Raw genomic sequence first — 26,518 nt, 5'->3', positions numbered from 1 at the left:
GGCATACAGCAAGCACTTGGTAAGCCCTGTGCTGCTGATTCGAATATGGTGATAATGTCCTTCCTTCCTGTGCTGTCTTACCTATCATTTCCAAATACATAATCAGAGACCTAGAGAATTCTGAGATGACAAAGGCCACAGAACCAACAGGCGGCAAGTTAAAGCCTGCGTCCCTTTGGACAGTTTCCAAGCCATGGTGCTCTCCCCAGCATGTCAGCGTCAAGATACTGAATGTGACTGGAGACAGCTGCAAGAAGAGAATCCAGGCCAGACACGGTACACTTATCTGTAGCTCCAGTTCTCAGGAGGCTGAGGCAGGAGAAGTCATGGCTACCTGGGTTACAAAGTTAAAGAATAGTCTAGAGTACAAAAAGAAGGAGGAGGAGGGGAGGAGGAGGAAGAAAAGGAGGAGAGGAGAGGAAGAGGAAGAAGAGGAAGGAAGAAGGAGGAGAAGGAGGAGGAGGAGAGGAAGAGGAAGAAGAGGAAGGAAGAAGGAGGAGGAGGAGGAGGAAGAGGAGGAGGAGGAGGAGGAGGAGAAGAAGAAGAAGAAGAAGAAGAAGAAGAAGAAGAAGAAGAAGAAGAAGAAGAAGAAGAAGAAGAAGAAGGAGGAAGGTAACAGGATCCACTGCAGGTGAGACAGGTCATCTACGCCTGGTATTAATTCGCATCTCTTTGCATGTCATTTGATATGCATTCCCATATGCTGGTAATTTTCCTAGCAGGCTCTGAAGTCTGAAACTTCAGGGATAAGAGGAAAAATAAAATTAATTGGGAACTAACTGCAGTTTAATTAAATGTAGTTCAGTCCTAATAGACAGGAGTGTTGGGTTCAGTGTGGGTTTAGGGTGGGGGAAGTATTAGGTTTGTATATACGGTTTCAGAAGTGGGGAAGCCAGATATCATTTGGTAAAAGCAGGTCACTCCTTAATATGTTATGAAACTTGTTCTGCTGAGCATGTAGTGAAAAAAATATAGGAAACCGTAGAGGGAAAGTGGGTTATATAAAATGCCAGGCAGTGCCGCACAAACAGAGCAGGTCTGTTTTAAGAGGCGGGGCTGACAAGGAATCCTAAGGTGGTCGGAAGGGAAAGGCTGGATTTCTGCTGGGCACTCTCAGTGTTAGAGAGTTTATAATCTTAGATGCAAATGTATGAGGATTGTGCCGGATATCGCCGCATGCGCCTTTTATCCCAACACTCCAGCAATTGGGAGGCAGAGGCGGGGAAGGGGGGGGGGGGATCCCTGAGTTCAAGGCCAGCTCCGTCTACAGACTGAGTTCCAGGACAGCAAGGGCTACACAGGAAAACCCTGATAAACAGCCGGAAAAACAAAAGATACTTTTAGTTGGAGCAGTGCTCACGACCTGTGCCAGCTGCTTCCGTGTGGTCTGAGCAGGACTTCTGTGACTGCCCGGGGGGCTGTGTGAGAACCTCGGCAGGTGACTGGCCCAGCTGCCAGTTTTCATGGGCTCTTTAGATTCTCCCAGCAGCTTTTGTTTCTCTTGATTTTTTACTCATTGGCTCTTCATCTTCCGGTTTCCCTGCTGAGGGTCGCCAGCTCCATGATAGGCTCTTTCGGGTCCCTCCTTTACCATCTTTGGCGAGGACTGAAAGGAGAGACACAAAGCCACTCCTTGGGGTCATTTGCTCAGGACAGTACGGAGCAGCGTGGGCTGTCCCTCCCTGGTGTCTAGGTCCGACCTCCTGAGGAATGCTTTCTCAGATCCCTTAGGGCGGCAGCCTTCTGCAAGCCTGTGGTTCTCAGCCATCCAGGGCAATGGCGGTTTTGTATTGCTACCTTTTTCTCTTCCCCCTTTGGCAACTTCATTCTGAACAGTGACTCATGCCAAATGCAGTCAGCCAAAACAAAGAACAACCCGCCCGCCCACGGATGCCCCTGCAGTGAGCGCTGGTCCGTGGAGGGAGCGCAGCTGATGTTTGGGGCCCATGCCTTCCTTACTCCTTGCGTTTAAATCTCATCATTCCAGATCCAGGTGCCACAAAACCGTCTGGGTCTCACACCTATCAGCTGACCTGTAAACCACGCCTGACGCCGGTGTCCTCTGCCAGTTGGGTCACTGAGGTCCAGGCCAAAGAATTAATGACATGTGAGTGTCTTTGTGAGTGGCCCTCCTCACAACTAATGAGACACAAAGCTAGGGCCTCTTTTGCAGTCCTGTGGACCAGCATGAGAACGGCTGTGGTCGGTCCTGGCAGTAGCTGCCTCTGAGTCTCTCTGCTGTTCTGAAAGTCCTCCTTTTGTGTCCGCCCTGCTGATGTAACCCCATCCCGGTACCCAGCCCCTGGTCACACTGCTGGGCAACTGCCAGCGCGAGCGGCTTGCTTCTCTTGCTAGTGTCTCTACATAGGCTTAGGGCCTATGGGGGAGGGTGAATCTGCAGGGCGCGAAAGAGAATCCAGGAAGTGAAACTCGTGCCTTAGAACCCCTCCGTGCATCGCCGCGGTGTCTCTGCTGGAGTCTAGATTGAGTCGGGTGTCTCAGACGATCCAGGATTTGAAGTGTAAAACTGTGCCGCTCTAGGATCCTTAAAGGAACACAATTAGATGATAAAACGCATTTTAAAGATCGTAAGGTGGCTGGGCGTGGTGGTACACGCCTTTAGTCCCAGCACTCAGGAGTCAAGGCCACTCTGGTCTGCGTCGTGAGTTCCTGGGCAGCCAGGACTACTGTAGAGAGACCCTTTCTCAAAAACAATGATAAAGTTTCCAAAGGCAAACAGCAGAACAGCTGTGTAGCAGGAATGCATTTAGCCAGGCTCTCTGGAGTTCTGCACCGTGGTAATGAAGTTCTTACCCCCGCTAATCTCCCCTTGCTTGCAGTAAAACGTCCACTTAAACCAAAATCTAGACTCCCCAAAGCCAAGCTTCCGTTTTCCTTCCAAGATGCTTCCACCTCCACCCCTTGTTTCTGGTTTGTTTGTTTTTGTCTTGTGTGCTGGGGATGAACATGCAGTCTTGGGCGTGCTGGACTCATGCCCTGCCAGTAAGCTCCACCCCAGCTGCCGCTAAACCTCTTGGGATGTGACGGTTTTCCTTGCCTCTGGGATGAGAAGACAAAACAGACAAAAAAAAAAAAAAAAGTACCTGGTGGTGATGGAGTTTTCTAGTATTTGAAGTAAATCTCCCCTGTGCAGGAGTCAGGCTTGTCGCTTCTGTTCTCTTAGGCTATTTGCAGGCCTTAAGATTGAATCCCTGGCCGGGCGCCTTTAATCCCAGCACTCGGGAGGCAGAGACAGGCGGATCTCTGGGAGTTCGAGGCCAGGTCATAAGGTCTACATGAGCTAGTTCCCGGACGGGCACCAAAGCTACAGAGAAACCCTGTCTCGAAAAACAAAACAAAACAAAAAAAAAGATTGAATCCCTGTTGCATGATCAGTAGCGTATGGGTGCTTGCAATAGGAGTCTTTTTTTTTTTTCAGTTTCATTTAATTTGTAGAGGAAAGAGTTAATTGGACACAAGTGTTCTTTTTCATGATCCCATTTCATTCCCCCTTTCCCCTCCAACTTTGCCCAACTCTTCCAGCCCCCACCCACACGTCTGTAACTGTCCATTCTCTCGTGTATTTCAGATACGGAAGCACAAATACGTTAAGTATTTGCCTAGGTGTGGATATTAGCTGTTAAGTCAATGATAAACAAGCCGGAACCCATAGAATCACAGGTGTTAGGTATAGAGAAATGGAGTGGGTCATTGTGTGTTTGTGCGTGTGTGGGAGGCACAAATAGGTCTCGAAAGGAAAGGGCAATAGGAGTCTTATGTGGCAAGGGAGATCCCATAAGGAAAGGAAGAGCGGAGAGGAAAAACTGACAGACTGTTTCCAGCTGTGAGAACAGGACGAAGGCGAGAGAGTTGGCCTCAGGTGGTGGGTGGAGTAGGAAAATGTCCACTGTGGAGGACGAGCGAGCACAGCAGGCTTTTCGTGGTTTCCACAAGAAGTGGGGTACTTGCTCATTTTGTTGGGAACTTTGTCTCCTAAACTTAAAAAAATGTAGTTGTTCTTATTTTATGTTATGGATGCTCTCGCTGTATACCACATGCCTGCCTGATGCCCACAGAGGCCTGAAGAGGGTGCCAGATCCCTGGAACTGCTCTAGAGATGCTGGGAACCTGACCAGGGTCCCCTGCAAGAGCAGTCAGTGCTTTTAACCACTGCCCATCTCTTCAGTCCCTTTGCCTCCTGCTTTTAAGAGTATGAAGGCTAAATAAATCTTGCCCCTCTGACTGTCAAGTGCATTAGGTCCCAAAAGACTGACATTTGACGGTGGCGTATTGTGTCCTAAACATGACTGCTCTTAACTTCTATTTCTTGTACTTGGCAATCCTCTCTGCTCTCCAGGTTTTACCTTTTTCTTCTAATCTAGAAAGGGAAGTTAAATGTGGTCGTCCCTTTGACCGAGATCTCCTAATTGCACTTAGGCTTGTCCCATCAGCCTGTCTGGTATCTTGAATGGGTTATGCTGTGTGGGGACTTTGGTGACAGGCCAATGATGTGTGGGTGGTGAAAGAATTCAAGACAAGGCAAAACAAAGACAGGAATAGAATTTATTAGATACACTCTGGCGTAACTATAGCGAGCAAGACAGTAGAGAGATACTCTCTACACAAAGGCATCCTAGGGACTACAGTTATACGTGGATTCTATTGAAGCAGTGTTTCAACGTGACTGTGCCCTGAGGCTTATCAGGTGGACGTCTGTGTGGGGCTCATATCTGGATGTGTCATTATTTTGCTTTCTAGTGTGGGTTATCTCTCCATGGGATTGGCTGTCTGTGCAGTGCAGCGTGAGTCACTAAGGGTCTAACTCCTGATGGACTGAGCTGCTCATTAAAGCCTAGGACTCTCTGCAGTGTGTTCTGAAGGTCGAAAACAGATTGCAGCTAACACACTCTTTAAGGCTAACCCTTTCTGGTGCTGCACGGGGGTAGCAGGGGGCCTTGCTCTGTGCCCATGGCCTGTTTTGAGAAAGCAGCCCTGTTCTCTGGTTAGAAGGGTTTGGCATAGCCATTCATCCCAGAATTACAGCCACAGCTTAGATCTGTTTCAGGGGTCAGCAAGCCTTGTCGTTTCTCCTGGTGGTCTGCAAGATGGAGAGGATTCAGGACTGAGCAGCTCCTGGTGGGGGCAGTGGGGAAGCAGCTATGGCAGACCCTTGGCAATGGCACAGAAAGCACACTAAGCTTCCCTGCCTTCCTTCCTTCTGCTTGCCTGTATGGAGGTGGCACAGCCGAGAGACTAGGCTGACTGCATCCACCCCACATTCCACCCTGGCAGACTAAGGGCCTGGCTCTCCCCAGGCACCATCCTGCCTCCCCCCACTGCCAGATTCAGAGACTTGCAGCAGATGGGTCCGAACAGAGATGTGGGATGGTACACAGGACGGACATGGTTTAGGCTGCCAAGACTAGACAAAACACGGGGGATGCGGCCAAGATGATAAGGAGCTGGCAGAGCCGAAGGAAGAGTGTGGGATGGGACGAGAGAGCCTGAGAAAGGATCCTAAGAAAGTCAACACCACGGCAAGAAAAATACCCATGAGAGACATTTCCAAATGCCATCTACCAACATGCCTGTAAAACTTGTCTCTGCTATCTGTGATGCTTGGTCTCGGTCAGCCACTGACTGAACTGAGGAGGTCATCTGAACTGTGAAAGTGGATGCATCTTTAAAAAGGACCGACATGGGGGGCAATGGCACATCTTCAGGGTGGCCATCACCTTGATCCTTCCAGATGAAGGGGCCCAGGTCAGAGCAGGGCTCTATCCGTTCCTCTCTCCCCTAAACAAGTGCAGCTTCTGCTGCTGTATTCTCCGCTGATTCCAGACTCCAGCCTCTTGGACTTTCTCAATACCAGCCACTCTTCAGGGCACGTCCAGTCTCCCAGCCAGACCAGGACTGGACTGGGATGCTCCCCGGCTCTCCAGCTTGCACATGGCCCTCATTAACTACTTCACCCCCATCGTATGTGCTTGTTTTATGTCCCTTTTATCGTGGGTGTGTGTGTCCAGGACCTCATTCCCATTTCCAAGTTCAAGGCAGCACAGCAAACAGATGTGTCTACACAGTGCCTCTGACCGTGTGTTTGGCACACAGGACGTGTTCCTTGGGTGGGCGGGCAATGAGATGATGGGGCAGTTGATTGCTGCCAAGAGAGGGAGGGTCAGTTTTCTTTTGGGGTGTGGCCCCTGGTAATTTCCACACTGCAATGGAAAAACCACATATCCAAAAATATGTGAACAGCACTTAGGAGACCTGGATTAAAAAAAAAAAAAGACACAAAACTGGACAAATGGGGAAGTGGAGGTTAATCTTAGTGGGGCTGAGGTAGGGGTAAATGTGGTCAAAGTGCATGGCATAAAAATAAAAAAAAAATGTCTTTTTTTTTTAACTGTTGAGTAGTACTCTAATGCGTATATATTCCATACTTTCTTCATCCATTCTTCCATTGACGGGCATCTAGGTTTTTTCCAGGTTCTGGCTATTACAAACAATGCTGCTATGAACATAGTTGAACAAATGCTTTTGTAGTGTGATAGGGCATCTCTTGGGTATATTCCCAAGAGTGGTATTGCTGGATCTTGGGGTAGGTTGATCCCGAATTTCCTGAGAAACTGCCACACTGATTTCCAGAGTGGTTGTACAAGACTGCATTCCCAACAGCAATGGATGAGTGTTCCCCTTACTCCACATCCTCTCCAGCAAAGGCTATCATTGATGTTTTTGATTTTAGCTATTCTGACAGGTGTAAGATGGTATCTCAAAAATTGATTAAAAGCTCCTTTAGGAAAAGCAAGGAATAGGTGTATACTCTAAGAAGGCAGTACCTGAAATTATTCATGCAGCCATGTTCACAGCAACATGGAAGCATGCCCAATAGGTACTGACTGGAATGAATGAGCGAACTATGTCATGGCCTACAGTGGGGGATTATTCAGGATCCAAAGGGAAGACGTTTGGGCACATGCTTCAACATGGGTGAATCTTGAAAACATTATGTTGGGCCAAATGCTGCATGCGACCTGTTGTGTGGATTCTTGAGTGGTCAAAGTCCTAGAAACAATGGGAGGATGGTGCCCCTAGGCTGGGCATACGGGAAAACTGGGAGCTCGTATCCAGTAGGCACGAAGTCCCTCTGGGAAGGGACACAACACAGTTCAGGAACGGATAGTGCTGATTGGCTGCACAGCACACGGGAGTCTTTGCTGCTGCAGAGCTGTGCTCTGGCTAAAGTCACCCGATCATACTTGATGCCTGTGTGTATGGGTGCTGCATGCTTAACCCCATCAACAGCAGTAACTGTCTCTAATGTAAAGATGTAATTTTCACATGTAAATCAGCATTTTAAAATGGTTAAAGTGATCAATTTTGTGTTCTCTATATTTTACCACCAAAAAATTAGAAAGCATATCTTTTTTAAAATTATGACATGTAGTGTGCTGTGTGTGTGCGTGTGTGTATGTGCGTGTGTGCGTGTGTGTGTATGTGCGTGTGTGTGTGTATGTGCGTGTGTGTGTGCGCGTGTGTGTGTATGTGTGTGTGCATATGTGTGTGTGTGCGTGTGCGTGTGTGTATGTGTGCGTGTGCGTGCGTGTGCGTGTGTTCGCACATGTGGAGACCAGAGCACAGTTTGTGGCGGTCACTTCTCTCCTTCTGTCATGTAGATTCTGGGTATTGAACTTAGGTCATCAGCTTGATAGCAAGTGCCTGTAGCAGATGACCTAGCCAGCTCCAAAAAAAAAAGATCATTATGGTCCTCAATTACTTTATAAATAGAGAATAATGGAAGTTTTAGAGTAAAGGAAGGAATAACCACGTGAATTATTGAGAAAGAAGCAATGATAGTAGACTTATAACCAAGGCACCAAACACGTTGCAGCATGGGGCAGGGTCTTTATTTAACAGGGTTTTAATCCTGTCTATTCTGCCTTTCCCATGATCCCTATGATTACTTTATAAAAACGTATTTTCAAACTTTCGGGCTTGCAGAGATAGCTGTACATACAGCTGTGGACCCCTATCTGACAGCCCTGGACCTCAAGAAGCATAGAAACCTTTGTTGTGACTTTGGCCTCAGCTGCCTGTAGAGCCCATGGTGGTCACCTCTCAAATACAGTTTCTGGGTATGGAGTGGGCAGGGCGCCCTGAGCAGGACTCCCTATTCTGGTCACTGGACCAGCTGCTTTAAATGCTTTAACCTAACCTAACCATCAGCTATCTGGTTTTCCTGTCACGGCACACCAAGGGTGTCAACTCAACTCACCATCTCATCACCATGGGAACCAGAGCTCTTATTGCTCCTCCCTAGCCCAGGAGGGAGAGGCCATCTAGTCATGACATCTCCTTGGTGACAGACTTGGGACTCAAATTTAGAACCATTGATTTCCAGGTCCAAACTTGTAGGATGTACCCAAAGGTCAGATGGAGGGGGCAAGTTGGTGGCAAAAAGGGAGACACAGCCAGAAGGCAGGGTGAGGGGCACACCTGTGGCCTGAACTGCTCAGAATGGTTTTGAGTCACATGGTACCGACATCTTTTTATTGAAAACCTGCCTCTAAAGTCCCCGTGTGAGAAGAGCCTTTCAAGAAGGGAGCCCTACAGGATGATGCTGGGACTTTGTGTGGACCGCTCCCTTGCCTGGTGATCATGGAGACCAAGCTTGCCATGTGGTGAAGGGTGCCTCAGAGAAGTCTAGTCAGTCAGCTGCAGCTCTCGTTGGCATGAAGTTAATTTGGTAAATCTTGCTGGCTGCCATCCTTCAGATGTTTACCTAAAGCCTCCATCTACCTCCAAATTTAGACTGATGAGAAGTTCAGCATGTTTGAGACTTATTTTTGCACTTGACTGTGGACAGAATTGTGCTGTTGAGCAAGTACTCACTTCAACCTGATTTAAATTTAATTTTGCTATTTGAGAGAGCAAGACGCATCATTACCCTTTTCCTGTGTTCATCCTTCAAAGTGCAAGTTGCCTAAATATGTCAGGGCTTGCTTTTCTCATCTAACAAACGCTCAGAGCAGGGGGTGTTTGCTGTTATTGGCTCGGTGGCTTGAGGAGTGGTAGGCTGAGACCAACCGTCCTTCATCTGTACGTCTGTACGCTTGCACCATCTCTTTAAAAATGGCTCTAGCCTTCATGTTAGGTTCCAGGCAGAAAAACAGAAAGCCAGAAAAGGACAGAAATTGGACCTCCTTCCTACAGAGAGCCACACCTCCCCGCTTTCACAGTCTTTCCATTCCTGGCTCTTCTACATGGGAGGTGGGTAGAAAGTCTTCAGAGTTGCTCATTTCTGTTACCAGCCACAGAGGGACTCTCTGAGAGACCAAAGGGAGGGTGGGTTTGGAAGGTGACCAGCAGGCTGCCAGAGTCCCCCCTAACCTTCGCTGTTTCTGATGTCACCACACCTCTGTTCTGGCACATCTGTCCATCAGACAACTGGCTCCGGCTCTTGATTTCTGCTCTTCCTGCAGCTAGTGTGTAGGCTCGCTTAGGCTCGCTTAGACATTTAGTAAGCTAAGCAAGCCCCTGTTCATCTCACCACCTGCGTGTTCCAGCCCGCTGTCTGAGTGGGAACTGTGGTTCCAATGCACCCTTGCCAGAGATGCCTGCTGCACAGTGACCACAGGCTTTTCTGGATTGGACTTCGGCAAAGATTAAAAATCCCTGCTTTGGAATTTCCTGTCTTGGCAATATCGACTCAGCCACTGCTGATCTTCTTCTATCTCTCCCACTTAATGTTGAGCTCCTGGGTTTTAACTCAGTATTCTGTGTGTACACAAGATTCCAAGGCAGTTTGCATCTTCTGAGCCAACAGATCTTTGACTAAACAGTGCGGTCATGACAGAAGTACCCCTCCCTGGTGCACATGTATTGTGTGTGTCTCTCTTTCTATATGTGCATACGTGTATGTGCACATGCCTAGAAGTGTACATGTATCTCTGTCTGTGTGCACATGTGTATGTGTGTGTCTATGTCCGTGTGTGCCTGTGAGTGTATGTGCATGTGGGTACACATGTGTGTTGGTGTGTCTGTGGTGTTTACCAGTGCATGCACACATGTGTGCACGAATGCCTGTGTGTGGTGTGCGTGTTTATTTTGAGAACCTCACAGTGTAGCCTAGGCTGGCCTCTCACTCGTGATCCTGCTGCCTCAGACGCCTGGGTGCTAGAATTACATATGTGGGCCACCCTGCCGAGACGGTCTTGACTTGATTAGAACAGAAGCAGTAGTAATGTCCATTGATTCCCACTGTTTAGGCCGAACCTCAACAACAAACGGGCAAACTCTTCTAATTTGAAATAGAGTGTGTTCATGCCAGCCATTAGCGGCAAGGCCTGGGCCTCCGCCATTTCTGATGGAGATACCCTGATTCACATCTGTTTGTCCCGGGCTTTCCCCACCACGCTGTTATTTCAGGGCATAAATGCACATGCAGAAATCAGTCACTCACACGTCTTCAGCGAGCTACAGAGCTTTGGAGGAATTAATTCCAGGAGAAAAAAATATAGAGTTGAGGGGTTGGAGAGACGGCTCAGTGGTTAAGAGCACTGGGGGATCTTCCAGGAGATCCGGGTTCGATTCCCAGTACCCACACGACAGCGCACAACGTCTGTAACTGCAGTTCTAGAGGATTTGAGACCCTCACACAGACATGCATGCAGGCAAAGCTCCAATGCACATAAAATAGGAATGAACAAAGAGCTTTAAAATGTTGTTTAAGTAGGGAATTGATTCTATGACACCAAAATAGATGCTTCCAGAGATATAAGGGGAGAGAAAGCATCACACCTGCACACATTAGCTGAGGGAAGTTCTTTTCTTTCTAACACAATAAAGCTCATTTTAATAAAATAGACAAGGGCTGGGGAGGTGGCTCAATGGGTAAGCAGGTGCTGTATAAAAACATGAAGACCTGAGTTTGACAACATTCGTTTGGAAACCAAGTAAGCCAGACATGACTGTGTGTGCCTGTAACCAGCACTGGGAGGCAGAGATAGTTGGATTCCAAGTGATCAGTGACCAATCAATCTAGTTGAAGTAGCGAGCTTCCAGCTCAGTGAGAAATCCCGCATCCAAAAAAAAGAAAGAAAGAAAGAAAGAAAGAAAGAAAGAAAGAAAGAAAGAAAGAAAGAAAGAAAGAAAGAAATCCTGCATCCAGGCAGTAAAAGAGAGTGCCATGGAGGAAGACACCTGCCCTCCTGCCCTGGCCTTTGCCTGCACATGCAAAAATGCACATGCGTGTGCACACGCGCACACACACAACTAATGCTTTTTTTATTCTATTTTTCTACTTTATAGAACAAGGAATTGAAAATATTCTTGACCCACATTTTAAGGTTAAAACATGAAACTTCAAACACAGCTTGATTTTCTGGTACCTAAGCTAAATGAGATGGACAGAGATGGAGAAAGGAAGGAAGGAAGGAAAGAAGGAAGGAAGGAAGGAAGGAAGGAAGGAAGGAAGGAAGGAAGGAAGGAAAGAAGGAAGGAAGGAAGGAAGGAAGGAACTCAAGGGTAAAGGTTTAATACCTCCATCCATTCCTCTTCTGCAGTCCCTTGTGGCCAGACAGGAGGGCATGGCACACAAGCCCCCAATAATCTTAACATTTGAGGGCATATAGATTCGGGGAATCTGTCCTTTTAAAAAAAATTTTAGAGGAAAAACTCAATAGTTTACTCCATGATAAGGGCCATGGAGTGCTCTGAACTGGAAATCTCATTGGCTTCACAGCCTCTGGCATTTTTGACTCCTGCTAGGACCTCTTGGCATTGAGGTGACCTAGCTGGCTGGATCATGAACTACTTCTGTTATTTACCTTGAGATCATATAAGAGAAGTCAAGAACCAAGTCGACTCCCCAGGTTGCTGTAACTACAGAATAGTAGCTGGTTTCTATGCCTTTCTGTTGCATTACTACGACCCAGATATCCCACAGCCTCAAGGGACCGCTATCAGTGTGATCAAAACATCTTGGTATGAATTACTCATTTCCCATGTAACCTTACACATCTTGTGACTCTCCCTAGACCTGAAAGACTCCGGAAGAGGCACTGCAGGAGAATCGTGCTCTAAAGAAGCAGTGTGGAGAATGACTTTCACGTCCCGCATTTCCACTGAGGCCTCTGTTCTTGTTACTCTGCAGGTAACGTAACTATTTTATAGTGAGAAAGCTGTCGGTGGTAGCTCGCCTGGCAAGAGCCCCATTGGAAGACAGCCTAGTTAACCACGCTGAGACAGTGGCACTGGCTGTGATCCTTGCGACAGGGTACTGCAAAGGCCCTGTCTGTGAGTGTTTTGTGTGTTCACAATGCTGTAAAAGACTAGGGACGGTTTTGTTGGTTATGTGGTCCTTAGGGATGACTTTTCCAAACCGAGGCCAACACAGAACCTCTGCAGAGAGTCACCCCTAAAAGAGTGGGGAGGGGCTGAGAGCAGAGACCTAAAGCTTCTGCTACATAGAACATGGCCAGCACCGCTCTATGGGGCGCTGGAACCACCGAGGCTCTGCTCGGGAGGGCTCCAGTGCACTCCTAGATGCCTTTGGAAGAAATCCCTCAGCAGCCAGTGTTTCAAAGGAAATGGGGAACCACCTCAAAACCTGAACTAGAGCTACTCTCTCCTGTCTCTCACAGTCGGGGCAGGTCTGGGTCTACATCGCTGCGAAACCCCAGGGAGAATTCTGAACCTAAGTTCAAATTCCTGTCAGCAGAAACATGTTGCTGAAGAATAAAGAATGGAGAATCATTTAGGATAGCGGGGACAGGGGTGACAATGAACGTGCTGCTTCAGGAAGACAGAAGGGAACTAAGTACTGGCTCTGGGTTTCCCTGGAGACCCACTCTTCTTACAGAGAGCCTAAAATCTGATGTTTGCAGACCAACATCTTTTCCCTATAGTGCTTTTGCATGCATTGTATCATAGGACTTTCACAATAACTGTGTAAAATAGAGAACCTGTTATCCTGCTTAATAGCTTAACACTTTGGGCATAAAAACATACCTGTGATTAATAGCTTGCTGGGTCACTTGAGGAAGCTTTAGATAGGAAAGCCCAGACTAGAATTTGGGTCTTTGGGCTTTGTCCTGTTGATCAGCTGCAGTGTACCAGGGTGAATGTGTTTGGTGCTGGAGCAGGGGGGTGGGGGAGACGACATGGATGGACAGACTTGTGTTCCTGTCTAAAGACAGATTACAAACAAGTGCAAATGGAGTATTGTCTGTGGCGATGGCTCAGGAAAAAGTTCATGAGTGTGGGTAGGCTGGAGAGAGAACTGAAAAAGGTAATCAGAGAGAACCCCAGGGAATGATATATTTGTTTTTCTACAATGTGAGAACCCTAGCAGGCTAGGGTCCAGGGAAAGGTGGTCTAGATTAAGAAACGAGCACACAGGTCGGTCCCGAGGCCATGAAGAGACAGGGGTTCTAGAAGGTCTCAGAAGACTGTTGTCACCTAAAGCTCAATGAGAGAGAGAAAGAATAGACTGAACTTGTAGAGAAAGGCAGGCACAGGAAAGGAATTCTGGCTTTATACGGTAAATGGCAACCCAGTGAAGGGTTTGGCACACAGGGAGCAAGTGTGCTTGCAGGGCGTGTCTTATCCTCTCGTGAAGAATGGACTAGAAGAAACAAGGAAGCCATCCATGTAGGAGGCTGTTTTTCATGCAGGCAAAGTTGATGTGGCTTAGGTTAGAGAGACTCCGTCAGAGTGGGAAAGAGAACCAAGGGCTCCTATAGTATAGGACTAATATGCCTTCCCAGTATGAATTCTCAGAGATTAATAAACAAAATATCTTCAATAGTAGCACATGACTGGTTCTGGCTAATGCATCAAAGGAAACTAGCCCTGAGCTGGAATCCCCCATCAGTTTCGTGGCCCCAAGCTACACTTTGGACAATTAAACATGTTTCACAGAGACAGAAATTCTAAGTGTGGTTTCTTAGACAACTGGGGAGGTTTCTAATGTAAAATATTGTCACAGTTATCCCAACACAGACCATGCTTCTTTCTCCACACAGGGTCACCCTGCCTGCTGGGCAGGATCACACTCTTCCTGAGGAGAAGACCAGGGACGGTCCTTGAGCTAGGTTCTACTTTGTATAGTTTAGCATTTCCTGAGCACACTTAGTAGACCATTTATTATCAGCCATTTATTAGTCCCAGTTCCGCTAGACCACTGAGCGGCTGGAAGGGCAGGGTTGGGTTGTGGTTGTAATAATTGGGTCATGGTTGAAAGGCCTGGCTCCTCTACACACTGTAACCCAAAGTAGGTTGTGTATCTTCTGTGACTCATTTCCTCATCTGAAAAAGCAGGAAGAGTGATAGTGCCCAACCCATCAATCTGCCAGTAAGTACTTACAATTAACACTGACATTCTGCAAAGACCATTAAGAAGGGACAGGCTTGTGTTTATGGACTCTGACAGTATGAAGATATTTGTTGTCTGGTAAGGACCATCTTAGTGACTGGTCAAGCCAAACCGTGCTCGATGCCACCATGAGGAGCCTACATAAGGGACTGGGGATCCTGCCCCCTGTTGAGTCCCTTGATGGCCAGCAACGGTTAGCTGAACACAAATCACTACAATCTGAATGTGTCCTCTTAAAATTCGTGTTACAACTTAACTGCCGGTGTGATAGAAGATGTCTAGGAGGTTCATCATGCAATGGGTTGAGCTGTCACGGAGGGAATTAGAGAACTTCTCAGAGGTGTGAGGGAGTGTCTCACCTCTCCCACACCTATGCCCTCCTGCCTTCTGCTATGGGGCAACACAGTAATAAGGGATCCTCTTGAAAGTTGGAGTGAGCCAGCCCTAGATATGATCTGCACTTTGAGCTTAGCTTCCCAACTTCCAGGACCATGAGAAATAAGTTTCAGTTGTTGGTAAACTCCCAATTTATGGTATTTTGTCATAGCAGTGGGAGCAAACTAAGCCACATGTGTAGTGGAGAAAACGTGTTCCCAGCATCCCAGCCCTGAAGTGAGGGTCTGTGATGGGCAGCCACCTTTGGAGGACTGGAGTCTCTGTCACCTTGAAAGTCTTTTCAGTCTTAAGATTTTTTCATTTGGGTTTCTTTGGGAACTGTGCATTTGTTAACTAAGCACTGGTGGGAAAGACCTAGAAAAAGATACTATGATTGCATGTTTTTGTTCCTGTTGAAAAGCATAGTATCTATCGTGGGTGAAAGAAAAGGGTAGGACTGCCTGTATAGTGAAGCTGCCCTTAAGGGCCTGGGGAGCACAGAGGACATCTTAAAATCAGGCTGGAAGAACATGGTGTGTTGTAGGGAGAGCGGGCCCCCGTGTTTTGGCCGCCCGGCTAGCTTACACCTGAAATAATCACACAGAAACTGTATTCATTAAATTACTGCTTGGCCCATTAGCTTTAACTTCTTATTGGCTAACTCTCACATCTTGATTTAACCCATTTCTTTTAATCTGTATATAACCACTAGGTCGTGGCTTACCAGGAAAGATTTAGCATGTCTGACCTGGCATCTCTATGGCGGTTCTCCCTCTCTGCTTTCTTTCTTCCAGAATTCAGTTCTGCCTTCTCCACCTACCTAAGTTCTGCCCTATCAGGCCAAGCAGTTTCTTTATTGATTAACCAATGAAAGCAACACGTTAAAGTGTGCTCCTACACCAATGGTGTCCACAGAATGTCACACCAAGTTATGGATCACTGCAAGCTTTGTTCCCTACTACTGGCTTCTCTGACTTCCTGAGTTGTTGGTTTTTGTTTTGTTTTGTTTTAATGAAATGAGAATGAGATCTTGCCTTTCCAGGGCTGTCTTCATGTACCTGGAGTTTTTTAGGTGCTTGTGTTTTGCATAGGTACCGTATTTACCTGCTCCACACTGGGACAGGTATTGGCCTTTGCCATGCTCTTTCTAGACTAGAACAAAGAGCAAGTAAACTCGGAGAGAAACTTGTCCTCCGGCTCCTTTGCACAACTCTGAGTTACTGTGGGGGCATTGCAGAAACACGCTGGAGCTGAGTCATCCTCCCACCCGAGGGCCGCAGTCCAGAACTTTCTGTGGTAGGTGATGAGTGAGGTGATGAGGATCATAGCCTCATTGAGATCAAACGCCGGGGTAGCACCTTAGCTCATCCGGCCATTGCACACCGGATTCCCTCTGTCTAGGAGGAGATCTGGGTTTTTATTTACTTTTGTTCCTTTTTTAAAGTGTGCTCATTTTTATATTTCTGTCCTTGTGTGATGAATGATGACTCTACTTTGTAAGGCTCTAGGAAAAAAAAAACAAATTCTGACATTCCCAAGTTAACAAGCTTCTCATGTCCTATTTTCCAAGCTGACACATAATAAAACAAAGTGTAAAGATTCAAAGGTGTGTGCGTGGAGGGAATGTTCTCTTCCTGGAGAGAGATTTCATCTAGAAAGTCTGAAAAAAACACTCAGGAATTCTCAGACAGCCCCAACTGCATAGCGACAAGCTCTGAGCCAGGCGTCTCTGACTCCTAGGGTGAGCACCCTCCTCTTCCTTTAAAGGGTCCTCCTACTGACTGGAAACTGGGTAAGATCTGCATCAGCTCACTGATGCCTGGGCCTGGGACTTCAGGAGACACCACCTAGGTCCCCAAAGGTTACTTCTCCAGGCAGGTTCCGGCTCAGACAGGTATAGTGTCTTACGAGTGGAATCCATTTGTCTCTGCTTCAGGACAGTTATGCAAGACTTCCAGTGGGAACATCAGCCAAGGGCTAAACTATTGTGGGAAACCTGGAGACCGTTTCTCCTCATATCCAGGTGATAGGGTTGTGTGTGCCAAGACTTCCTGGCTCTAAGATCCAGCACTACACTTTCCATATCTGGTTCTTGGACAATGTGGGGTTTTGTTTTGTTTTGTTTTGGGGGTTTATCTTTTTAATTTGAGACATTAGTAAAACTGAGTTTAGAGTCGGGGAGACTTGCCATAAGGAGAAAGCCTGAGAAAGGGACATCCCTGCTTACCCAGCCATGACCAAAGAAGCTTTGCGACCACCATCATGGGAAAGGCCCCTCTGTGGGAGGAGAGGTTTCTGCCCCTGCTCTTGGGTATTTTTTTTATTTGTCTTGTATGCCTCGGTTTCTTTTCTTTAAAAAGATGGATATTGGCAGTTACCACCTCATTATAAAGTCTGTTGAAGGGATTGAGTTACGCCTATAGAAATCCGGAACCACGTTGAGTAAGTTCACCTCCACAGCAATGCTGTTAAATTAACAAAGAGTTTGGGCTGGAGGTTGTGGGGCACTGACTTTAAAATACTGAGCTTGTATTGAAGCTTCAGAGGTAGATTGAGAAGATAGGCAAAAGCTGGAGGTGCAGTGGAACGGGCCTAGCTTACATGGGGCTCTAAGTTCCGTCTTCAGTGCTGCAAACCCAGGTAAAAGGCAGTAACTGTGAGTCTAGGCTTCAGGAATGTTTGCCACTCATCCTTGTATCATTGCCACCCCCTACCTTGTTCAGGAATAGGGCAGCCATGTTCTTAACATTGTCCACATAAAATGGCCTTACAGATTCTGCTTTTAAAAGCCCGGGGGCTGGTGAGATGGCTCCGTGGTTAAGGGCATATGCTGCCCTTGCAGAGGACCTGAGTTCAGTTCCCAGCTCCCATGCCAGGTGGCTCTCAACCTCCAGTAACTCCAGCTCCAGGAGATCCAAGGCCCTCTTAGGGCCTCGGTGGGCACTTGCACAAGCGCACATTTCCCCACACAGGTGCACATGCATACACAGAACTACAAAATAGAAGTCAAGCTTTTAAGATAGATACACGCAGTGAATCCTGTTTAATGAGAGAACCGAAAAGGCTCCAAGATGTGTGAAGCAAGCTGGTCATGGGTAAGAAGAAGCCTTACAGGAAAACAAGGGAAGGCTTTTATTTTACTAAATGTTTCATGAACTCCATACTCAGCTCCATACTCAGCTATGGGCCCCCATATGCAGCACACAGTTTAAGACCCTGGGGGCTGGAGGGCTGACTTTCTAAATCCTGTCCTGAGCAAAAACAGCTGACCTTCAGAGAGGTTAGCTAGACCTGGCTAGTTACTGAGTTCCCCAGGGTCCTCAAGCTAAACTCCGTGACGTCCTAAAACCCACCACTTCTCTCTCCCTCCCCCCCCCCTCTCTCTCTCTCTGTCTTTCTCTCTCTCTCTGTCTTTCTCTGTCTCTTCTCTCTCTCCCTCCTCTCCTCCTCCTCCTCCTCCTCCTCCTCCTCCTCCTCCTCCTCCTCCTCCTCTTCTTCTTCTTCTTCTTCTTCTTCTCTCTCTCTCTCTCTCTCTCTCTCTCATCTGGTAAGCTCCTGAGAAGCTCTATAAGAATGAAATTCTTTTATTTTATTTTATTGCGTGGGTGTTTTCCCATATGCATGTCTGTGCTCCACGTGTGTGAAGTGCCCTCAGGGGCCAGAAGAGGATATTGAATCCTCTGGACATAGAGTCACAGATGGTTGTGAGCTCCCATGTGGATGCTGGGGCTCTAACCTGGGTCCTTTGGAAGAGCAGCCCATGTGCTTAATCACCGAGCCGTCTTTTCAATCCTCAGTTCTTGGTCCCTAAAAGCTGTAACTTATTCAGTACTTTTCTTTCCAGTCATCTTACTCTTGTTCCTGATCTACTAGTCCCCTTCCTCACCAGAGGAAGGCGCATCCTCCTGCTCCGATGGCCCTGGGCTCCAAAGATGGCTGGACAGCTGCTGGTGACTGTAGCCTTTGGCCCCTGCTTGCAAGCATTGGTACTTACCCTCTGTGCATCCTGGCACTCAATGTTGCTGCCTCCTAGCTCTAGCAATGCCAGGAGAGCTGGGGAGATCACGGATTGAGGAAAGGCTTCATGTCTTTCCTGTTGGGACTTTAGTAAGGAATGATCTCCTTCGGAATCATTATAGGAACCTTGCTGTCATTTTCTTCTTCCGGTTTGATTGTCATGGCTAGGAACTCATGTCTTTATGGTGACAGACTTCACAAGACAACTTCCTTGTCCGCCCAGGTAAGAAGGGACATCCTCTTCTTCTACTGGAAGTCATTCAGAATGTAACTGTTTTAGACTCCCAGCCAGCAAGCTGCTGCCTGCCCACCAGCCTAGAGAGGAAGGTGGCCAGAGTATTGTTTACAGGAGGTACTGAGTACTGATCAGTAGGGAGCAGTGGGGAGCAGTAGGGAGCATTGGGGACAGCTTAGCTGAGTCCACCCTTCAGCCTCAGATAGGGCCTCAGGGCTCCTTTACATCCTCAGTGCCTGAGGTGCCAGGGGTCTCCCGGGTCTGGGCTGCAGGTGACAGGAGGATGGGGGAGGGGGGACTGTAATTTATAGGTGCTGTCCACCTTCACCCCTGCAGCTGCGAGTGGGACCATGCTGTCCTCTGCAGAGCCCACTGGCTAAGCCCAAGCTCACTGTGTGCAGGAGCAGGAGGAGGCTAAGGCCAAGCCAACGCCGGGGATTTTAGTCTCCTTGGGCCTCCTAGAGGAGCTTTCCCTCGGCTGGGGCCCGGGATACAGGACTGCTTTCTCAGCACGCCCAGCAGCTTGGAAAGAGGCCAGTGTCCCTGTTTAGGAACTGGCAGGAACTCATTAAAATCTGAGGGCATGCCACCTCCGAGGCCTTTTACTTTTTTTTTTTTCTTAATTCCTCTTTTTGCAAGCTCCTTCCTTGTTCTTTGTGAATTTTATACCACATGCTTTGATCATATTCTCCTTCCTTCCCCCAATTCTTCCCAGGTCCCCCCTCTTCCCTAGCCACCCAGCTTTGTGTCCTTCCCCCCACACTGAGGCGCTTTTAGTTAAAGGACCATGGTTGGGATAAGAATAGTTTTATTTTGACTTAGGACAGGTTACTAATACTGGAAGGTGCCTCTTGTCTGGCTCTAGCCAGACAAGCTTATCTTCCTGAAAGATCTCTGGGGAGCAGACAGACATTCAGAGAGCCAGGACAGGCCTGGGCTGTCCCAGTGCCTCCCCTTTCTCTTTTGGAACTCACCCCTGTCCCTGACCAGAAAAGGCCAGAGCAGAGAGTAAGAGCCAGTTCCAGAGGGCTTTTTAGAGCACACACACACCACACCTGCCATTGCCCAGTCCTCTGGGACTGGCCTGTTTTGAGCAGCTAGCCCTGGCTTCCAGGCAGCTCAAACTCACCGAACCCAAGAAAGGCAGGAACATAGATGCTGAGACCCTGTCAACAGGCAGACAGCTGGCCCTTATCTCTTTATGTAAATGTGAAGCTGGTTGTTAGGTTAATCACGGCGTGCCAGCTCTGGGAGCCTGTGTCAGTCTCTTTAAACATCTCACTTGGCCAAGGGAAAGATTAATTTATGCTAATTAAGAGCCCGGGACCCTCAAAGCGCACTGGGAATTGACTCATCTCCTGTCTCAATTCATCACAGCACAGCATCTCTGCACATGTGTGCTCAGACTTCCTTCATCTGTGCTGCAGGGTTACATTTCCTCGAGCCTCTTCCCAGCCTATGCTCTGCGGCTGCCTGGGGTCCCTTTCTCAGCTCACTGCTGCCTCCTCCGTACTCAGCCTGACCACCACGGTTTTCAATTCCATTTCTCTCCAGCCCTCACCTCCCACCCAAACTTAGGTGGTGGCCGTTCTGGTCCCCTGGTGGACATGTCCGTGTGGAAATTCTGAAGGCACTCGGGCGGGCTCAGTGCAGTCAGAACGGGGCCTGCCCTCCTCGCTGTCCTGGTTTCTGTCTCTACACATGGTGAGACCATCCACTCGGAATCTAGTGAGAGTAATCGCCTTCCGTTCAGCTCACGTGTGCACTCACAGATCGGGTGGTAAACACGCTTCAGATTGATTTATCCTGCCTTCTCCACGCCACTGCCGGGTCCAGACAGCATCTTTGTTGAATGAGGGCCCCAGCTCCGGGGTCTTGGTCCACTGTCAGGTCTTAGTTTTTGCTCTTCCAAATACACACAGTAATTGAGTCTTGGTCACTCTGGCTCAAGGTCGCAGGTTTCTGCCTACCTTTACAAAGCTGTGGGGGGAAAAATCTGACTCTTCCACCCGCAAGGCAACACACTGTAAATCCGAGGCCACTTTTCTAACTCTACCCTGAACGAGTGTTGACCCTTTCCCAACCTGAAGGTTAAATTGCTAATTCCTATGAGGAAATGGGGACTAACAATGAAAGAAAGAAGGTTTATGCAGTTTTTACAGTCTGTACATCTCACAGTCTGTCTGATGTGATTCCTGAAGTGGGTTTTTCTGAAGTTAGGAAAAGTTTTCCTAACTGACCTCTGGCCTCCATCGTCAACATCCAAAGGTTGGAGGAAGCTCAATGATCGTTTGGGCTTCAAGTGAGTCGCTGCATCTCTGAGAGCCTCTTGATTCATCTAGTTCTCTCAGCTGCTACCCAAACCATGGTAACCCTGCCTCAAATATGCTAAGACGAGATGCAGACTGTACGAGATGCAGTGTGTAATCAACCTCCCGTATCTGTGGGCCACTTGTCTGCAAATTCAGCAAAACTCATTTAGAAAACCTGAAAAGGGAAATTATAGGGAGTTCCTAGAAGCAAAACTTGAATTTGCCCTGAACCCGGTATTGTGATGAACCCTCGTGAACAAGCGTTGCGTGGGTTCCGCATTAAGTATCGTAGGTTGCCTAGAAACAGAGAAAGGCATGTAGGAAATTGTGTATAGGTTATATGCAAATATTAAGCCATTTTATCTCAGGAACTTGGGCTTTTGCGGATCTTGCCCATCACCTGGAAGTCCTGGAGCCAGCCCTCCACCTTACCAGTGAACAACTGGTTATTATCATCCGCTCTGGTTGATAACCAGCATCTCTCTAAATGAGCTAATGTTCGTTAACACCTACTAACAAAGTTTGTTCGCAAAGTTCCCTGACAATATAGTTCTATTTCATTATTTCTGGATTTGCTCAGGACTTTGCTTTCTTTATCTTTGGGTTCAGCCCTCTGTGTGGCATGTAGTAGGTGGTACCCAATAAACTTTAGATTAAACTGAATTTTTCTCCTCATATTAGTTAATTACAGCTGCCATCCCTTTCTCCTCTGCAGAATGAAGATATTCAGATGTTGCTCTAAATACACACTCCAGCAGAAGCTCTTCGTCCTCTTCTTAGCGCTATGGCTGCTCTCCTTGTTAAAGCTTCTGAATGTGGGCCGGCTCCTCTTCCCTCAAAGAGACATTTACTTAGTTGAATATTCCCTAAGTACTTCCCCTTTTGTGAGGAACAGGTTCCCCCCCATCCGGGATGAAGTCAGGTATGAAGTTAACTGCTCAGGGATCTACGAGCAAGAGCCTTTGGAGATCGGCAAGAGTTTGGAAATCAGAAGACAGAACATCATCGACCTGGAGGATGGCGACGTTGTGGCGATGACCAGCAACTGTGATATTTATCAGACCCTCAGACAGTACCATGAGAAGCTTGTTTCAAGAGAGGAAAAGAGCTTCCCAATAGCCTACTCGCTGGTCGTCCACAAAGATGCGATTATGGTTGAGAGGCTAATTCACGCTATTTACAACAAGCACAATCTTTACTGCATCCACTATGACCTGAAGTCACCAAACGAGTTCAAAGCCGCCATGAACAACTTAGCTAAGTGCTTCTCCAATATCTTCATCGCTTCCAGACTGGAGGCCGTGGAGTATGCCCACATATCCAGGCTCCAGGCTGACTTTAATTGCCTATCAGACCTTCTCAAATCTTCAGTTCAGTGGAAGTATGTCATCAACCTGTGTGGGCAAGACTTTCCCCTCAAGTCAAATTTCGAATTAGTGTCGGAGCTGAAAAAACTCCAAGGCCAGAATATGTTAGAGACGGTGAAACCTCCTACTGGCAAAATGGAAAGGTTTACCTACCATCATGAGCTCAGATCGGTGCCTTATGAATACATGAAGCTCCCAGTAAAAACAAACATCTCCAAGGAGGCTCCACCTCATAACATTGAGGTGTTCGTAGGCAGTGCCTATTTTGTTCTAAGTCAGGCATTTGTTAAATATATCTTCAACAGCTCCCTCGTTGAAGACTTTTTTGCCTGGTCTAAAGATACATACTCTCCCGATGAACACTTTTGGGCTACCTTGATCCGGATACCAGGAATACCCGGAGAAATTTCCAGATTGGCCCAGGATGTATCTGACCTACAGAGTAAGACCCGCCTGGTCAAATGGAATTATTATGAAGGCTTCTTCTATCCCAATTGCACTGGCTCGCACCTTCGAAGTGTGTGTATCTACGGCGCTGCAGAATTACGATGGCTTATAAAAGAAGGGCATTGGTTTGCTAATAAATTTGATTCTAAAGTGGACCCCGTCTTGGTTAAATGTCTCGCAGAAAAACTTGAAGAACAACAGAGAAAGCTCATCACTTTGTCTTCACAAAAGTTCATTACAGGTAGAAAACCCAGAGTCACACGCCATCGTAAGAGCACCATGGAGCTGGGACTGTCTAACACAAAGAGTTAAGATGGAATTGTGGACCCAAGCCTTGCCCAACACGATCGGAACTTTTAATGCTTTCCCAGGCTGAACCTTCTCTAGAATTCCATGCATGGACTGTGAGCCTGCAGTTGGTTGGGTTTTGAATGCTGGTTTTGCTTGTTCTCTTACCGAGTCAGAGATCTCAAATGTTTAGTGATATAACTTTTATTGAGCACCTGACACTGCTCCAGGCACCTTATGGAAAGACATGCAGGGATTAAATTCAAGTCATAATGAGTTGTGCCCTCAGGAAGCAATGCTCACCCTCCTAACGTGGCAACTGCGGTGTTTTCCTGTTTTCCGTGTAACGAGGAGGGTGCTACTGGAGAGGACTTTGGAGTATGTGCTAATCACAGCCACTAGTCTCTGAAAGGGTGTGAGTGCCAGGCCAGCTCTCTACCTGTTTCTTAGTCCAGCAACCGAGACACTTTTGAACTGTTAGACTATTAGGATTTCACTACCTCAGAGAAGCGCAAAGAATTGTCTGATCGCCTGCTTGCCAAAGTGTAACTTACCTTTCGGTGCCTCACTTTTTGATTCAGGGCGGACGGAATGCTGCTGGTGTGATATTCGTCGGGTATGACTGTCTGAGAAGGCAGAGGGCCCGGGTGGTAGGTGGGTTGGGACAGGTGATGTCCAAAGAGGAGCCAAGGGCCTCTTTACTCATCCTTTGCACAATGGTGTCATGAACGACTCTCTTTCTAATTCATTTGTTCTTTATAGCACACATACTAATGAAAATCAAACTGACTACTAGTTCAAAATGGCACCCAGCAGAACCTCAGGCCTAAGGTAGGTTGACATTGATAGGTTGACATTGTGGATGTGATGGCGCCCTTGCCACAGTAGCATGCTTCTGATGGAGTTGCTAGTTCTTTCTTAGGTAACTAAGCCAGGGAGTTATTGTGATTGCTTACACATTTTTCTTTTTCAGCAAAATGGAATCCAAATTCAATTCAAAATAATAAACACTCCAAGTTAGTGTAGTGTTTTTCTCAGCTGAGCATCAAAGGGGGTATTGTTTTCTTTATTTTACAAATGCTAGCACTTAAGAGAATCATTTAATGGGCACACACAGATAAGTTTCAGGGGAACTGGAGGGTGTCCTGACAGTTAAGAGCTCTTAACTGCTGCTTTTGCAGAAGACCCAATACCAGATAGCTCACAACTGCCTGTAATTCCAGCTCTAGAGAATAGAGTACCCTCTTCTGGCCTCCAAGGGCACCTACACCCATCTGCATACACATACACACACACACATACACACAAAGATAAATTATATGTTTTTATTGAGTTTGAGTTTTGCAGAGAACCTGCCCAGGTCTGTTGGAGGGTGAGGCCTGAAGAAGCTATCATTTCACTCTCCCTGGGCTTCTGTGTGCTGACCACACAAAAACTTGTGGCTTCCTAACAGGTTTTTTTGCAACTCCAGGGAAATGCCACATAAAGCGGAGAGAAATGTTGAAATATCAGTGTGATAAGAGTATAAGACAAACACAGGTCCCAACTTTACTGTGAGACTTAAACACAAAGAGAGGCCTCTGCCGTGAGGGAACCTCTGTCACCAAATTCAGGTCTGAGAAAAAGCCCCGCCAGGGCAGAAGTTTCTTCTTCAGCCAGTAGCATTGACATGCTGGCTGGCTGGTTTACACAGGGAATGAGGATAAGAGACACTTCACTAACCATCCAGGGTCAAACTCCAAAGGTCTTGGTTTAAAAAGAAAAAGATTCTCTTTTTGTTTTTATGACTTTAGTCAAACAGAATGTAAGTACAACAGATGAGAAGCAACTACCTGGCCCCTTTGTCTTTCTGGAGAGAAAGGCCCGCTTCCTGTTTATTAGAAAGTGGACGTGGTCAGACAAAGACATGGCAATGCCTTCTTTTCCCTGTGGACATGCTTCTCCGGACCCAGAAACATTAGCTGCTCACATTTTGGGGAGCTTGCCAAAGCACAGGCTCTTGTCTTGGGAACCCTGTACGTTCCCTGTTCACTTTCAGAACTGATTCTTATAAAAACCTTTTGCTATACAAGCCCTTCCCCAGTCTGAGACTGCTCAACACTGCTTTGTAATTGTTCTTTGTTTAGTATTTATTGAATTTAGACTCTAATTTACTCTAGGATGAGAGTTTACAAATCATGTGTGAATATTAAAAGAATAATGAAAGCCTTCACAATATATTATGTGATCAAGCTACTGTACCATAGATGTGTGTGTACTGAAAAGCCGGAATTGCTATTTTTCTTTCATCTATCTTAAATAAAAATATCATTGAAAGTTAGAATTTCAGAGCTGGAGAGATGTCTAGCAGTTAAGAGTGCTGGCTGCTCTTCCAGAAGACCCAAGTTCAATTCCCAGCACCCTCGTGGCAGCTCACAACTGTCTGTAACTCTAGTTCCAGGGGATCCAACATCCTCTTCTGGCCTGGCACCAGGCACACACAGGATGCATGGACATGACATACATGCAGGCAAAACACTCATGCACATAGCATAATGAGGTGAAACCTAAAGATTTCTCTTGACTTCCAGAATGTGAATATATACATTCTTCTATATTTCATAGAAAATAAAATGACACTCTGGGGAATGTAAAGTGAATGTATTGTTAAGTAAATTAAAATCATTTCTGTTGCTGGTGTTCTTCAGTTGTTTTCTTATCGCTCTCTAAGCTCCTTTGATTGTGTTGTCCGTGTCTACCATTTCACTAATAAATTTCCCATGGATGCATTTGAAATAGCAATTTATTGTTCTAATTGTGGTGCTGGCATGTGCTGGTTCTGACATTGCAAAATAAAATGTGCTCCTCCAATCAAGCTCCGTGGGCGGTTGCACTTTCCTGTCTGTGCACATGCTGGCCCCCACGGTTGGTCTCGCTGGCCTAGCAGGTGAAGAGCGGAGCTCTTTTCTCTCAGGTGAGAAGGATTTGCAGGACATCACACTCGGGAGACAGACCCAGGAACTCAAATCGCTTCATTTGATGAAGGCTCAAAAGAACCCTCCAGGCTTGCCTGTCATTGTTCTCCACTTTGGTTCCTCTCCTAAGATTAATTATCTAG

At 47.1% G+C, this 26,518-nt stretch overlaps 1 protein-coding gene across 4 annotated transcripts in view; it reads left to right on the top strand.

The window, feature by feature from the left end:
• Gcnt4 (glucosaminyl (N-acetyl) transferase 4) overlaps window positions 1-26,189 on the top strand; it is a 29,692-nt gene extending 3,503 nt beyond the window's left edge. For all 4 annotated transcript variants that reach the window (XM_050153804.1, XM_050153805.1, XM_050153807.1 and 1 more), the window contains exons 2-3: window positions 12,042-12,157; window positions 22,035-26,189. In XM_050153804.1, the coding sequence (XP_050009761.1) occupies window positions 22,036-23,445 (1,410 nt within the window). In that variant the 5' untranslated portion in view covers window positions 12,042-12,157; window position 22,035 and the 3' untranslated portion in view covers window positions 23,446-26,189. The remainder of the gene's footprint in view (window positions 1-12,041; window positions 12,158-22,034) is intronic.
• Window positions 26,190-26,518: the final 329 nt, after the last annotated feature.

This window comes from Alexandromys fortis, unplaced genomic scaffold (assembly GCF_014885135.2).
Source record: "Alexandromys fortis isolate MF-2015 unplaced genomic scaffold, M_Fortis_MF-2015_v1.1 scaffold_79, whole genome shotgun sequence".
In the NCBI taxonomy this organism is placed as follows: domain Eukaryota; kingdom Metazoa; phylum Chordata; class Mammalia; order Rodentia; family Cricetidae; genus Alexandromys; species Alexandromys fortis.
This window is presented reverse-complemented; position numbering and strand designations above follow the sequence as displayed.